A 13,726-nucleotide genomic window follows, 5' to 3' on the forward strand; every position below is an offset into this window, starting at 1 on the left:
CCATTTAAAGTGTGCAATATAGTATTTTGAGGTTTTTTTTAGTTTTTTCAAAGATACGTACAATTATCATCAACATCAATTTTAGAGCATTTCATCACTTTAAATAGAAATCCCATAACTTCAGCTATCACCTCCTATTCCTCCATTTTCTCCAACTCTAAGAAACTACTAATCTACTTTTTGTCATTATAGATTTTCCTATTCTGCACATTTCATATAGATCAAATAATATAATACTTGGTCTATTGTGACTGGCTTCTTTCACTTAGCATAATGTTTCAAAGTTCATCTATATTGGAGCATATATCAGTATTCATTCCTTTTTTGTTGTTGAATAATATTATATTGTATGGACATACTACACTTCATTTATCCATTCATCAGCTGATTGCATTTAGATTGTTTCTACCTTTTGACTATTAAGATAGCACTACTGTGAACATTCATGTACAAATTTGTGTGTAGACAATATGTTTTCATTTATCTTGGAGATATATATATATATATATATACACACACACATATACATATACATATACAATACACATACACATACATAGCACTGGAATTGCTAGCTCTTATTCATTACTAAGGTTTTGTTCACAGTATGTATCCAGGTTCATTTCTTAGTCTATCTCTAGTTCAGGTTCTTTCACACCACAAGCTTCAGGCAAATATGGCCATATACCTGCTAAAACTCCCAACTGGATATTCCATAGACAGCTTCAAAGACAACATATCCCAAACTGAGCTCACCTTCCTCTCCAAATTGCTTTCACCCCCTGAATTATTTATGTTTATGTCCCCCATATACCCTCACTTGTTTCATTTGCCTCCTCCTTGTTTATCCCTACTCAATCAGTATATACTATATCCTGCCAATTTATCGCCCATATGTTCCCTAAGTGTATCCTCTCAATTTGCCACATCTGCCCTAGTTCAGAAATTCCCTCCTAGGTTACAACAGTTTAGCTGGTTTCCTTGCCTTTAGCTTTGTCATTCTCTCATTCAGAATCCATATGTGATCCTTCTAAAACTTAAATTTGAACCTGCTACTCTTATATTTATACTCTTCAATAGCTGAACACTACCTAGAGAATTAAGTCATGCTTTACAGTATGACCCCCCCCCCGCACACACACACACATTGTTTTCTTACCATTCCTTGTCTGACACTTCAAGCTCCAGCAACTTTGAAAATGTTATTGTTTCTGACATGCACTGTCCTGCTTTTAGCTTATGTGCATTTACAAATACGGTTTCCTCTTGCAGTGTGCCCTCCCTCTTCCTTTCACCATCCACTGCCCACCCCTCCTCTGACTTTGTGTAATTAATATTCATCTTTTAGAATCCACAGGCTCTCCCATAGGAATATCTCCCACATGCTTTCCTCTGTTTCTACCCCAAGTGTGGTTAAGTGCCCTTCCTCTGTGTTCACATAATAACCAATAAGATTTTTTTCAACACATGGGCCACATATTTCTTTCTCATTGACTTGTTTTTCCTATTGACTTCTTGATTTCTGAAAGCATTGAGTGTTTTATCCCCAGAATCCAGCATAGTACCTGATATCTAGTATTTCTAAAATTGATGCTGTGCATCTATACCTCTGATCACTATTATAACCCAATCTACAGATGTTTCTAAACTTAACACTTTGGTCCACTTATTAGAATCCACATACCGGAGTGTATGGTTTTTCCTTTTATGTAAGTGGCCTTCTTCTTCTTTTTTCTAAGTTTATTTATTTATTTTGAGAAAGAGAGACAGAAGCATGAGTGGGGAAGGGGCAGAGAGAGAGAGAGAGAGAGAGAGAGAGTCCCAAGCAGGGTCTGCACTGTCACTACAGGGAGTCTGATGCTGGGCTCAATCTACATAAGATCATGACCTAAGCCAAAATCAAGTCAGACACTTAACTGGTGGAGCCATCCAGGCACCCCTAAGTGGCCTTCTTCTTAAACCAGTTCTTCCTTACTCACTCACCCAAAGTATTTTACTTTACCTAACATTTTATTACAGGCTTACTTTTCATTATCAACAATGTTAGGGGGAGGCAACATTCTTATTATTGATATGAGTCCTTTGAACACAGTACATTTGCATCCTAATGTATCAGAGATTTGTTTTGTTTTGTTTTTTCTTTACCATCTCTGCTGAAGTGTCTTATGGGTCCCTCTTTTACAACTCCTTCCTTAAGACTTACCAAAACTGCCATCCAGTTGGTAGGTATGCTTTCTTGCCCCTGAACTACTATAGCCCTTCTGGTCTAACAGTTGTATGCCTTATAAAATCCAAAATACATCTACAGTCTAGAGAGTAGTTCTTAGAACAAGCTGACAGAATCATGGGGCCCCACGCTAGGCCCATGGGCACCTATGGCCATGGACGCTAGGGACATTCACAGAAGCTCCTTCAAGGCATTCCAAGTCATGAAATCATAATAGGAACCATGGTGGTCAAGTGTAAATGAAGAAGGATGAGGAGAGGAAGTGAAACCAAACACAAGAAACCAATATCCAAATATATAAGGAGGTGTGAATTAGAGGGTTGATGATCAGGTCTGAATATTTTCCCATACCCCAGAAGAAAGAGCCTCATAATTTTTTGTTGTTATTGTTCTTGAAATCAGGAGTTTATCCTCAATGCTTGAGGCAGGAATGTAACAAATAGGTATCATGGCACATGCGATGGAGACATTTGAGATCTCCGGGATTACTCCATTAAAAATAATTTTGAGACCAAAGGCAGGCTTAATTAATCATAATCACAGAAGAAGACCAGAGTCTTCTTAATTAGGCTTTAAGTTCTCTGAAGGTGAGGATACTTTTTATATCCTCCATAATCCGTGGTACCCAAAAAAAATTCTAGAGCAAATATAATGACATACACTTTAGGGGAACTTCACTTCTGTGAAAAATTAGAACAAATGTCATCTGAGAGAAATTCTAATCTTTTCTATCAATGGCTCAAGAACCAGTAATTTTATCTTCATAACATATGAGATAATGCAATTTGTATAAGGTGTCACTCATATATCAGAAATTTCAAATTTGTAAGTGAAATATATCAAATAATTTATTATATATTTGTGCAAAGGGATATATCTATATTTTCATCCAATGGCTTTAGTTTCCTCACCCACCCTGCCCTCTACTTAAAACCAACATGAAATGGAACTAGCTCATCAAATACTATTTCCAGTATTTTTTTAAGTTTATTTATTTATTTTGAGAGAGAGAGAGAGAGAGAGAGAGAGAGAGAGAGAGATAGCGCATGTGAGCAGGGGAGAGGCAGAGAGAGAGGGAGAGTGAGAATTCCAAGGCTCCATGCTGTCAGTACCGAGCCTGACATGGGGCTCGATCTCACAAACCATGAGATCATGACCTGAGCTGAAATCAAGAGTCAGACACTTAACTGACTAAACCACCCAGGTGCCCTGATTTCTAGTATTTTTATTTCATGTGTTTAAACATATTTGGGCATGCAAAGAGTAACTTGTAGCCTGCTAATATTAGAGTTACTTCTCTCTAAGACACCCAAATTAATCTTTTTTTTTCAAGAGGCAGAATTTATTATAATATTATTTTTCTGTGACTTAGTTCTTTTATCATGTTGGAGTAATAAGTGGTACAGTATAACAAAAATTATGCCAAAAACTAATGTAGCAACAAATTGTAGAGGTTATAAAATTGCTAAAACTTTTTTCTAGTAAATAACCCAAATAGATTCAACTGTATTTCAAACTGTATCCTACCGTCTACCTTATAGTGTTCCTCAATTTTCTCTGAGATCCCAAACGAATGTAGTTCAGCAAAGAAAAATTATTTACATTTTTCAATATGAAAAAAATGTATTAAAACATTAAACACACATATGGAGCACTAAAATATCTAGCTCATTTACATAATTTGAAACTGTATATTTTGTTAACTGTTTTTTTTATTTACTAGAATCATATTTTCACTGAAACATGATCTAATGGAAAGCATATTCTGCCCCAAAAAAGGCCTGAATTCTAGCCCTATCTATAAAGCTAAATGATAGAGCCAGAGCAAAAATACTCTATTTGGTTATGCACTTGCAAAACAGATCTTTACCAGAGATTTCATGTCTACAGAGTCGTTCATAGCCCTGTAGATTCCTGAGGAAGAAACCAACATAAAGTAATTATTTTTCTATTCCCAGGTGTTTACATGAAAATCTATAATTACCATTTGCAATTTTTATCATTTAATAATAGAAACACATTTTGATACTGAAATGTAGAAAGGATAATTTCAGCATTAAACAAAAACATAATATTTAAATTTATGAAACCTCAAATATTCTTATTATTTTTCTCATTTTTCCTCACACAAAATTACAGATTACTAATTTATACCATTTATATAAATAATGGAGTATTTTCCAAATACCATGTCTATTTTAATACCAAGTTCAAACCCTAATGATTCTTTTAAAAATATTTTTAAGTAATAAAGAGCACAGACACATAGGAATTTTCCTTTAGTTTCTACAAACCTAAGATAGAGATTAAATTAATGGTGCATTTTGAGGTATTCAATACATGACAAATCTTTTTTTTTTTATTTCAGATTGCTTTTCCAGCTACTGAGTGGGAGTATATGAAACTTGATTCTGAAGAGAATAGAAGTAAACCAGAAGAACCACCAAAAGAGTGTTTAAAACATATTTCCAGACTTTCACAGAAACAGTCTCCCTTACTGTAAGTGACCCAGGTCTTGTGAGTGAATTTTGCCTGATGTTCATAATACCAACAACCATATTGGAAGCACTGGTATCTTTAAAGAGTGAACCTTCTAACAAAACTCCTTTCATTTTCTAAAGTGACACCTGTTGGATGATCAATTAATGTTTAGGAGCTAAATTAGAATTTTTATGTTTTTTAAAGATTTTTCTCCCATGGCATTTAGCAACTTTAACTTTAGTCAAAGGATGAATAAAAAGATTGGCAATCATTTAGTTTGGTACAACAAAGCAGAGACTGATTAGATATATTTCAGTGTTTAACAATGATAAACCATTGCTCAACCATCCTTCAACTGAGTAGAAAGTTGTTTTAGTAGATTGGAAAAAGCAACATTTAATTTTTATGCATATTTAAAAAGAATAGATATAAATCATGTTTTAATAGTACTAAATTAGTGGCTAATGCATACTTAAATTTTGTCAAGCACTCATTCTCTGAAAAATGATATCAAATCCCAGGAAGAACTATAAGAGAACTAGTGATATTGGTATTTTCTACTTGGTAATATCTAATCCATCACTGATGGTGCTCATTAATAGCATGCAAAAGCATAAAACTTAAGAAGTAACTTTTTAAGTATATACTGTGATGATATATAATGTGATAAAGCTTTTTATTCCAAGAATAAGAAATTGTTTAAATATTTTTAACAAGAGAGTAATGTGATCTAAATAATCTTTTTGAGTGATCTTTGTACCGCAAGTTGAAGAATGTATTGTAGAGAAAGAAAGAATGGAAGCAGTAGAGCAAGAAGGTTGATATAATTTTTTAAAGCAAGAGGTCATGGTGGTTAAGACTAGGGTGATGACAACGGACATTGGTAGAAATGGCTAGATTTGGGAGACATGTTTTGCAAGTTGAGAAGACATGACTTGATGAGTAATAGCAATTAGGGGATAAGCCAACCGAGAAAGCAAGAAATCAAGTTAAGTCAATAGAGGATCCAAAGTTTTGAAAAATTGAATGGGCAGATGTTAGAGTCATTTTCTGGAGAAGGAATAAGTTTGGGCCATTTCAGACTGAAGTGTTCAGTATGATCAAGGGTTCTGTTTTGGAGAATCTTATTGCTGCCCTGATTTCTAATTTCACTTTGTAATACTCTTTTCCTCAAGCCAGTGACATCAGTCTCCATGTACTTCCCGTCTCAGGGCCTTTTCATTTGTTGTTCCCTTTACCTGAAATATTCCTTCTTCAGTTCTCCACACAACTGAGTCATCTCATTCTGTAGGTCAGGTGTGCACTGAACTGTGATCTTCTCAAAGAGTTCTTTGACTCCCCTATCTAGTGACCTTTTTCTCTTTACTCTCTACCTTATTACCTTTTATCATCACACATAACACAATCTATTGTCATCTTCTTCATTAATGCATTTTTTCCTTGTCTTCCTCATTAAATTGTAAGAATCGAGAGAGCAAGAAACCCATTTATCTTGTTTGTCACTATATTTCCAGTACTGTACGCTGTGCTTAAAAATACTGCATGTAAGTGGTGCCTGGGTGGATCAGTCGGTTAAGCGTCAGCCTTCAGCTCAGGTCATGATCTCACAGTTCGTGGTTTTGAGCCCCGCATCGGGCTCTGTGCTGACAGCTCAGGGCCTGGATCCTGTTTCAGATTCTGTGTGGGTGTCTCTCTCTGCCCCTCCCCTGCTCGTTCTTTGTCTCTGTCTCTCAAAAATAAATAAACATTAAGAAAAATTGTTTTAAATACTACTTGTAAAATAAATGTTATAATGAATAAAGTTCCCTCACATAGTATCTGATATAAAAAGTTACCTTAAGGGTTGTAAATGATGGACATTCTCATAGTCCTTATGATACATTTTGATAATCCATTGTTATACTAAACTACTGTCAACTAGGTGAAGCATCTTTTCCTACCACTTACTCAAAAATATAAAAGATTACATTTAACAAATGTGTCACATATCAGACTAATATATTTTTAATTGGGGATTTTTTAAATATGAAAAAGATGCCATGCTTCGAAATTTTAAATATATTCAAGCAAAAAAACATCAAAGCAACAAATAATGACAGTAACTTCCTTTAAATATTAGGAGTTTGTGTTTTTAAATTTACCCCAGTGAATCTCAACTTGTTTCAGTCCTCAGTTTCTACTTAAATTAATAATTTACACATAAAACAAGCAACATTTTCCTCTGTTTCACTTACTCAAATACAATTATTAACCTCAATACAGGACAATTTTATTCTGGATTCTGAAAAAGAACAGCCTTCAATTTGATAAAACTTGTGTTACAATCAGATTCACTTAAAAAAAAGAATCAGATTTACTTGTTTCAAAATACCACATTTTGTCATTTAGTTGATGACAATTGTTCCTTCTTTCAAATTGATCAAATGTAATCAGAGTCAGGAAGTTCAGACTCAATGAAATTCAATGAAAATATACTTACAATATTTGTAAAAATTTTAATATATATATATATATTTAAAAGGTTTTGTTTTTATTTATTTTAAGAGAGACAGAGTGTGAGTAGGAGAGGGGTGGAGAAAGAGGGAGAGAGGAAGAACCCAAGCAGACTCCCTCATGGTCAGTGCTCAGAGCCTGACACGAGGCTCAGACCCATGACACCGCAAGATCATGACCTGAGCCAAAAGCAAGAGTCAGAGGCTTAACCTACTGAGCCACCCCAGCACCCCTAAAATAATATATATTCTTGATGACAAGTAAAAAAATGTTTCTAGTATGAAGAAGATTCTAGAAAAAAAGATAGGAAAATATTTGTTTTGAAAGAAATTAATGCTTCCACTTCTAGCCATGAAACGCACCTATCCTCCTAACTTAAAGGAATATGACACAAGAAAATACATATGAAATAACTGATTTCAGAAATTGGACAGGGCTTGAGGTGAGCTCATGAATAAAGTGGTTTTCAGCCTAGAGGCACTTTCTACATTATGGCTCTGGGAGCCATAATCAAAGAAGAGGTCTTGCTGAGATTTAAAAAAGAAAAAAAAAAGTGGGCAGAGATCAGATTTTAATGATGCTGAGGCAGCTGGAATTTCTAGTGTGTAATAGTAAAGAGAAGGAAGATGTATAGGATAAGAGCTACAGAAATATGTAACTGAGTACTAAGCTACTCATGAGCAGGTAGAGAGTTTGCAGGGCCTGCAAAGGAACCACCACAGGGAGAAGTGAAATAGATACAGATTCCACAGACTGCACAATGCTGGGAGACATAGAAATATTGGCCAATAGAATGAAGAAAGATCCCAGAACACCTCAAGCATTCAATAAAGAAGTCAGAAAGATGCATATTAGGAGTAAGTGTACTTTAGCCCAAGATTAAAAACTATGCTACGCCCAACCTAACATATTATAAAAACAAGTCTCAAAAGGCTGAAGCTCATCTGCTAGTACTTGAACTGCCTACTAAAAAAATTGAAACATTCAACACCCAAAAGATGGCAAAATGCAGACTCTCAAAAATGGAGCATTTTAAATATTTAACATAAAATCAATAATTGCTAGACATAGGAAGACTCCAGAATATATAATCATAGCCTGGGATAGGAGGAAGCAATTAACAGAAACAAATCCAGATATTTTAAAATTAGTAGAAAATGATTTCAACACAACTGTTATAAAGACATCTATGGATTTCCAAAAACAAGATGTATATGGTTGAACAAATGAAATCTCAGTAAAAAAATAGGAAATTTAAAAGCTGGAAAAAACACAATATCTAAATTTTTTAAAAATTACTGGAAAGACTTAATAGATTTCATAATAAAAAAACAACAGTGAGCTTGAAGAGAGGGCAATAGAAAATTAGCCATGTTGAAGTACAGAAAAAAATAATCCTAAAAGGAGTGTTCGATTCTTGTGACCTGTTAGACTGACAATATATGTATTAGACACACAGGAGTGGAGAGAAAGATGAAGGCAAAAAGAAAAGGTGATAATAGCCAAAATTTTACAAATTTGTTTTAAAATTGAAACCACAGAAAAAAAAAAAAATAAATTAAAATGAAAAATATAAAATTCAACCCACAGATATAAGAAACTTAGCAACTCCCAATCAAGTACACATGCATACCCATATTATAGTCAAATTTCTAAAAACTGAACATATGATAAAAATTTTTAGGGGCACTGGGTGGCCCAGTCAGTTAAGTGTCTGACTGTTGATTTCAGCTCAGGTCATGATTTCATGGTTCATGAGTTGGAGCCCCGTATCAGGCTCCTCACTGCCAGCATGGATTAGATGCTTGGGATTCTCTCTCTCCCTCTCTTTCTGCCCTTCCCCTGTGTGCATGCTCTCTCTCTCTCTCTCTTTCAAAATAAATACATAAACTTAAAAAAAATTGTTTTAAAGCATTAGAGAAAATGAACAAATTCCATACAGGGAACAACCACAATATGAATTGCATATTTCTCATCAAAAACAATGGAAGCTGAAAGATAGTAGAATATTATCTTACATCTAGGAAGGGCAAAAGAAAATCTATCAACTTAGAATTCTATAACCAGTAAAATTATATTTCAAAAGTGAAGGCAGAATGAAAACATTTTCAGTTAAACACAGCTGAATTTGTTTATGATCAGCTTATCTGTACCATAGAAATCTTAAAGGAAATACTACCAGCTGAAAGAAAATGATAACTAGATGAAGCTCCAACTATAAGAATAAATGAAAATCATCATAAAGGGAAAATAGGTAGGAAATAAAATTACTCTTACTTACATATTTAACAATTTCTTTAAAAAATAATTAATTATATTTTTATAACTATATAAATATATAATGTATTGCTGCATTTATAATATATAAAATTAAGGGGCACCTGGGTGGCTCAGTTGGTTAAGTGTCCGACTTCCGCTCAGGTCATGATCTCATGGTTCATGGATTTGAGCCCGTGTCCGGCTCTGTGCTGACAGCTCAGAGGCTGGAGCCTGCTTCAGATTCTGTGTCTCCCTCTCTCTCTGCCCCTCCCCCGCTCATGCCCTGTCTCTCTCTCTCTCTCTCTCTTTCTCTCTCTCTCTCTCTTTCTTCTCTCTCTCTCTCTCAAAAATAAATATGACAAAAAATTTAATAATATATAAAATTAAAATGTATAACAACTGTAATAAAAATGAGAAATAGAAGAATGGAAACATACTGTTTTAAGGTTCTTATACATAAGGCGGTATAATATTTATCAACTGTTGGCTGTGATATACTGAAAGATAATACTGAAATCTCTAGAGAACTACACCCCCAAATTTTAAGTGCACATTTACGGGCTAAGAAGAAAACGAAAATGAAATACCAAGAAAAAATTGAAAAGAAGACAGGAAAAAAAAGGGAAATGGGACAAAGAAATGATTTGAACAACAACAAACTGATAGCAATATGGTAGAATCAAACCAATTATATCCATGTTATGTTAAATATAAATAGAATAAAAACTCTAACTTAAAGCAAGAAATTGTCACCTACATTACAAAAGCAGTATAAAACTTTATTCTGTTTACAGTCATATGTTTTAAATATAAGGATTCACCTACATTAAAATTTTAAAAATGGAAAAAAATATGTAAGGAATTTATGTCATCTTGATAGATTTAGGGAAAAAAACAATTGATAAAATTTAACACTCATTCATAATAAAAACTCATGAAACCAGGAATAGAATGGAACTTTCTCAACTTTAAAATCCTGAGTTAAATCTAGATCAATGGAAAAAATCTAAAGTCAACATCATATTAAATGGTGCAAGAATGAATGTTTTCCCCCTTCCTATGATGGGAAAGCAAGGATATCTATCTAAGTATTTCTCCTCAATGTTGTATTGGAAGTCCTAGCCAGTGCACTATGGTAAGAAAAATAAATGTGTAAAACTGGGAAAGAAGGAAATAAAACTTCCTCTCTTTTCAGATGACATGATTAAGTAAAATCATAGCATTCAACATCAATGTACAAAATGCAATTGTATTTCAGTGAAAAACAGAAAAATTTTGTTTTAAAGTTCAATTTACATCAAAACCTCTACACTAAAAAGTATAAAACTTTTCTAAGAGAAATGAAAGAAAAGGTTATATCATATCATTGATTAGAATACTCCCTATTGTTAAGATGACAATTCTCATTCTCCCCAAATTAGTGATATAGATGCCACTATGCACCCATTAAAATGATAGTATCTTGAAATGGGCAAAATCAAGTGTTGGCAAGAATGTGGTATAATTGGAACTATCATACTCGGCATATAATAATGTACAATTTTACAAACATTTTCAGAAAATAGTTTTTTTTAAAGGTAGACAGACACCTGACATAAAACCCAGTCATCCCCCTCCTAGGAACTTCCTAGGAGAAATGAAAAATCTATCCAATCTAATACATGCACACGAATGTTTATAGCAGCTTTACTCATAATATCCCCAAGCAGGAAATTCAAATGTCTATCAGATAGGAGAATGGATAAGCAAACTGTGGTGTATTCATATAAAAGAATAATACTCATTAATTAAAATTTCTGGACTACTAATACACTCAATAATATGGATAACTTTAAAACATTATACTGAATGAGAGAGGCTATAAATAAAAGCATTTACTCTATGATTTAATATTTATGAAGTTCTAAAGTAGGCAATATTAATCCAGAGTGAAAGAAATCCTACCAGTGCTTGCTTCTGTTTGTTTGCTTGAGAAAACTTTATCTTGAAAGGAATGTGGTTTTCATTCAGTACATGCATTTGTTAAAATTTATTGAACTGCGTGTGTGCATTCCTTTTGATGTAAATTGTGCTTCAATAAAAGAAAGTAAAACAAATATGTCTTGTTCAATATTGGGGAAAAACAAACTTAATCAGAGCAAAATAATTTGTTTCAATAATAATTTAGTAATAACTTTGTCATGGCATTTTTTCTTCTGAGGACTGTCTGGTGGGGAAGGTAGTGATAAAACAGGACAGGAGCCCAAAACATACTTTAAAAATCTCTATAATCCATCCCTTTTATTTTGTAGATTAAGATGGCTTTTAAAAATGTAGAGAAATGTAAGCCTTTAAGATATTTTAATATTTCTCATTATCCTTATTGGAAGTTTTAGCTAACTTAAGCTAAGCAGCATTGTCAGTTTGGAGGAGACAGTGTTCAAAAGCTGTCATTGTCATGTGAGAAATGCTGTCCTCCAGTTGAACTGTGGTTCTGAATGCTTCTGCTGAAGTGTGAGCAAAACATGATAAACTGTCAGCAAGTCAATGGCCCTAGTCCTAGATTTCGATCTTCTGTTTGGAACCATTCTCCAGGGGGAAACACTTGGGCATTTAAATAAATCCTATTCACTGGCATTTTAACTCCAAACTTCCAGCTAAATATGAGAATTTAAAGCCCAAATCCAGGGATGAATTGAGTTTCTTTGTTTTCAAAGTTTAGAGCAGAGTTTTCTGAACTCTGATGAAACTTGCTTTGAGATGAAGGAATATCATCTTTAAAAGATGACATTTCTTCACGGGCCCATTTGGGTCTAAATTAATTTGTAAAGAAGGTAAGAGATTACCTCTGTTCTAAGTAGTACACGTTGCAGGATTCAGATAAAACTTGGTCAGCCCTAAAGGAGGCATAGATTTTGTTAACCAAAATGACATTGTTGTTGTTGTTGTTGTTTTTTTAAGTGACAAAGGTAAGAGGAAGAAAAAATAAATATGAATTATCTGAAGTCTATTTTATTTTTCTATAAAAGAACAAAGTTAGGGAAGTAAGCTAATAAACTCTCAAATTGTTCCAAGAAAGTAAAGAACTTGTTTTCCAAAGTAAAGTAAAATAAAAGTCAAAGCACTGAGTAAAATTTTGTTCTGTAACATTTTTTAGTGGAGCAAACTCCAACAAATTACAGTTTCCAATCTGGTTTTGCAGACTCTCTGAGGAAAAGAGAAGATACTTATGGTTTTATCGTTTCTACTGCAATAATGAAAACTGCTCCCTTCCTTTGGTCTTGGGCAGTGCCCCTGGATGGGATGAAAGAACTGTTTCAGAAATGCATACCATTTTGAGAAGATGGAAATTTTCTTGCCCTTTGGAAGCACTTGGACTTCTGACTTCTAGGTAAGAATTGCAAAAACAATCATGGTATTACTGATGAGAAAATTTGAAGAGAAAAAATAGGACTATATGATTAATTCAATAGCTATTCTGGTTGTTCCCAATTTCAATAGCTATAGATATTAAATTTAGACAAATGTGAACTATGAATACAAATTTTAAACAAATCTAAGCTATAATTGTGTCTCCAGTGCTAAACTGTAAGTATAATTAATGGTCACAGTCTCTTGTGTGAAGATTACATGAAGATTACATTACTCTTACAGAAATAACAACAAAATTAAATAGGGAAAAATTAAATTCTCTACTCTGACCCCTCTCAAAAGAAAAAAAGTCCTGAATAACTGGGACCATATCTTTTATTATTGAAGTATACAAAGTGTGGCAAAATATCCCACATATAGTAGGTGTACAATTAATATGCCAATGATAATGATAAGAATAAATTATAATAATATATAAATATATGTTATGTATTCTCCAGATAGTCTCTCAGAATAAAATACACAAGGATGCAATCAGGGGTGGAGGAATGATGTCTTTTTATAGTTAGGGATAAATGTATGGGAACAAGTGTGGAAGCTGGCTCTAGTTTGGGGAAACAGCTCTTTTTTGGCTTCTATTCTATATTAAAAGCCAAGACGAGCTTTTTTAAATCTGTCTTGATAGCATCAGTTCAGTGATGCCATAAAGAAAGTCTGTAATCTCTAGAATCAGAGAAGAGTTGTGGCGACCAGTTCTATTCTGATTTCTCTCTCAAGGTCCTACAGAGGAGAAATGTGGAAGAGAGAGTGACGCAAAAGACTTTTCAAACTGATATAGTTAGATTTATGTTAAATTAGTGTACTTTCCAAAACTTCTGGGATGGAAAAGGAGGTGAAAGGGTTTTCTTTTTCTAC

The 13,726-nt window shown here is 33.7% G+C and overlaps 1 protein-coding gene across 1 annotated transcript in view; it reads left to right on the forward strand.

Annotated features, from left to right (window-relative positions):
- Window positions 1-13,726, forward strand: part of PIK3C2G (phosphatidylinositol-4-phosphate 3-kinase catalytic subunit type 2 gamma) — a 333,489-nt gene that overhangs the window by 97,891 nt on the left and 221,872 nt on the right. Inside the window, exons 14-15 of the mRNA XM_078450059.2 lie at window positions 4,596-4,726; window positions 12,642-12,830. Coding sequence (XP_078306185.2) covers window positions 4,596-4,726; window positions 12,642-12,830 — 320 coding nt within the window. The remainder of the gene's footprint in view (window positions 1-4,595; window positions 4,727-12,641; window positions 12,831-13,726) is intronic.

This window comes from Panthera onca, chromosome B4, assembly GCF_046562875.1.
Source record: "Panthera onca isolate mPanOnc1 chromosome B4, mPanOnc1 haplotype 2, whole genome shotgun sequence".
NCBI lineage: Eukaryota > Metazoa > Chordata > Mammalia > Carnivora > Felidae > Panthera > Panthera onca.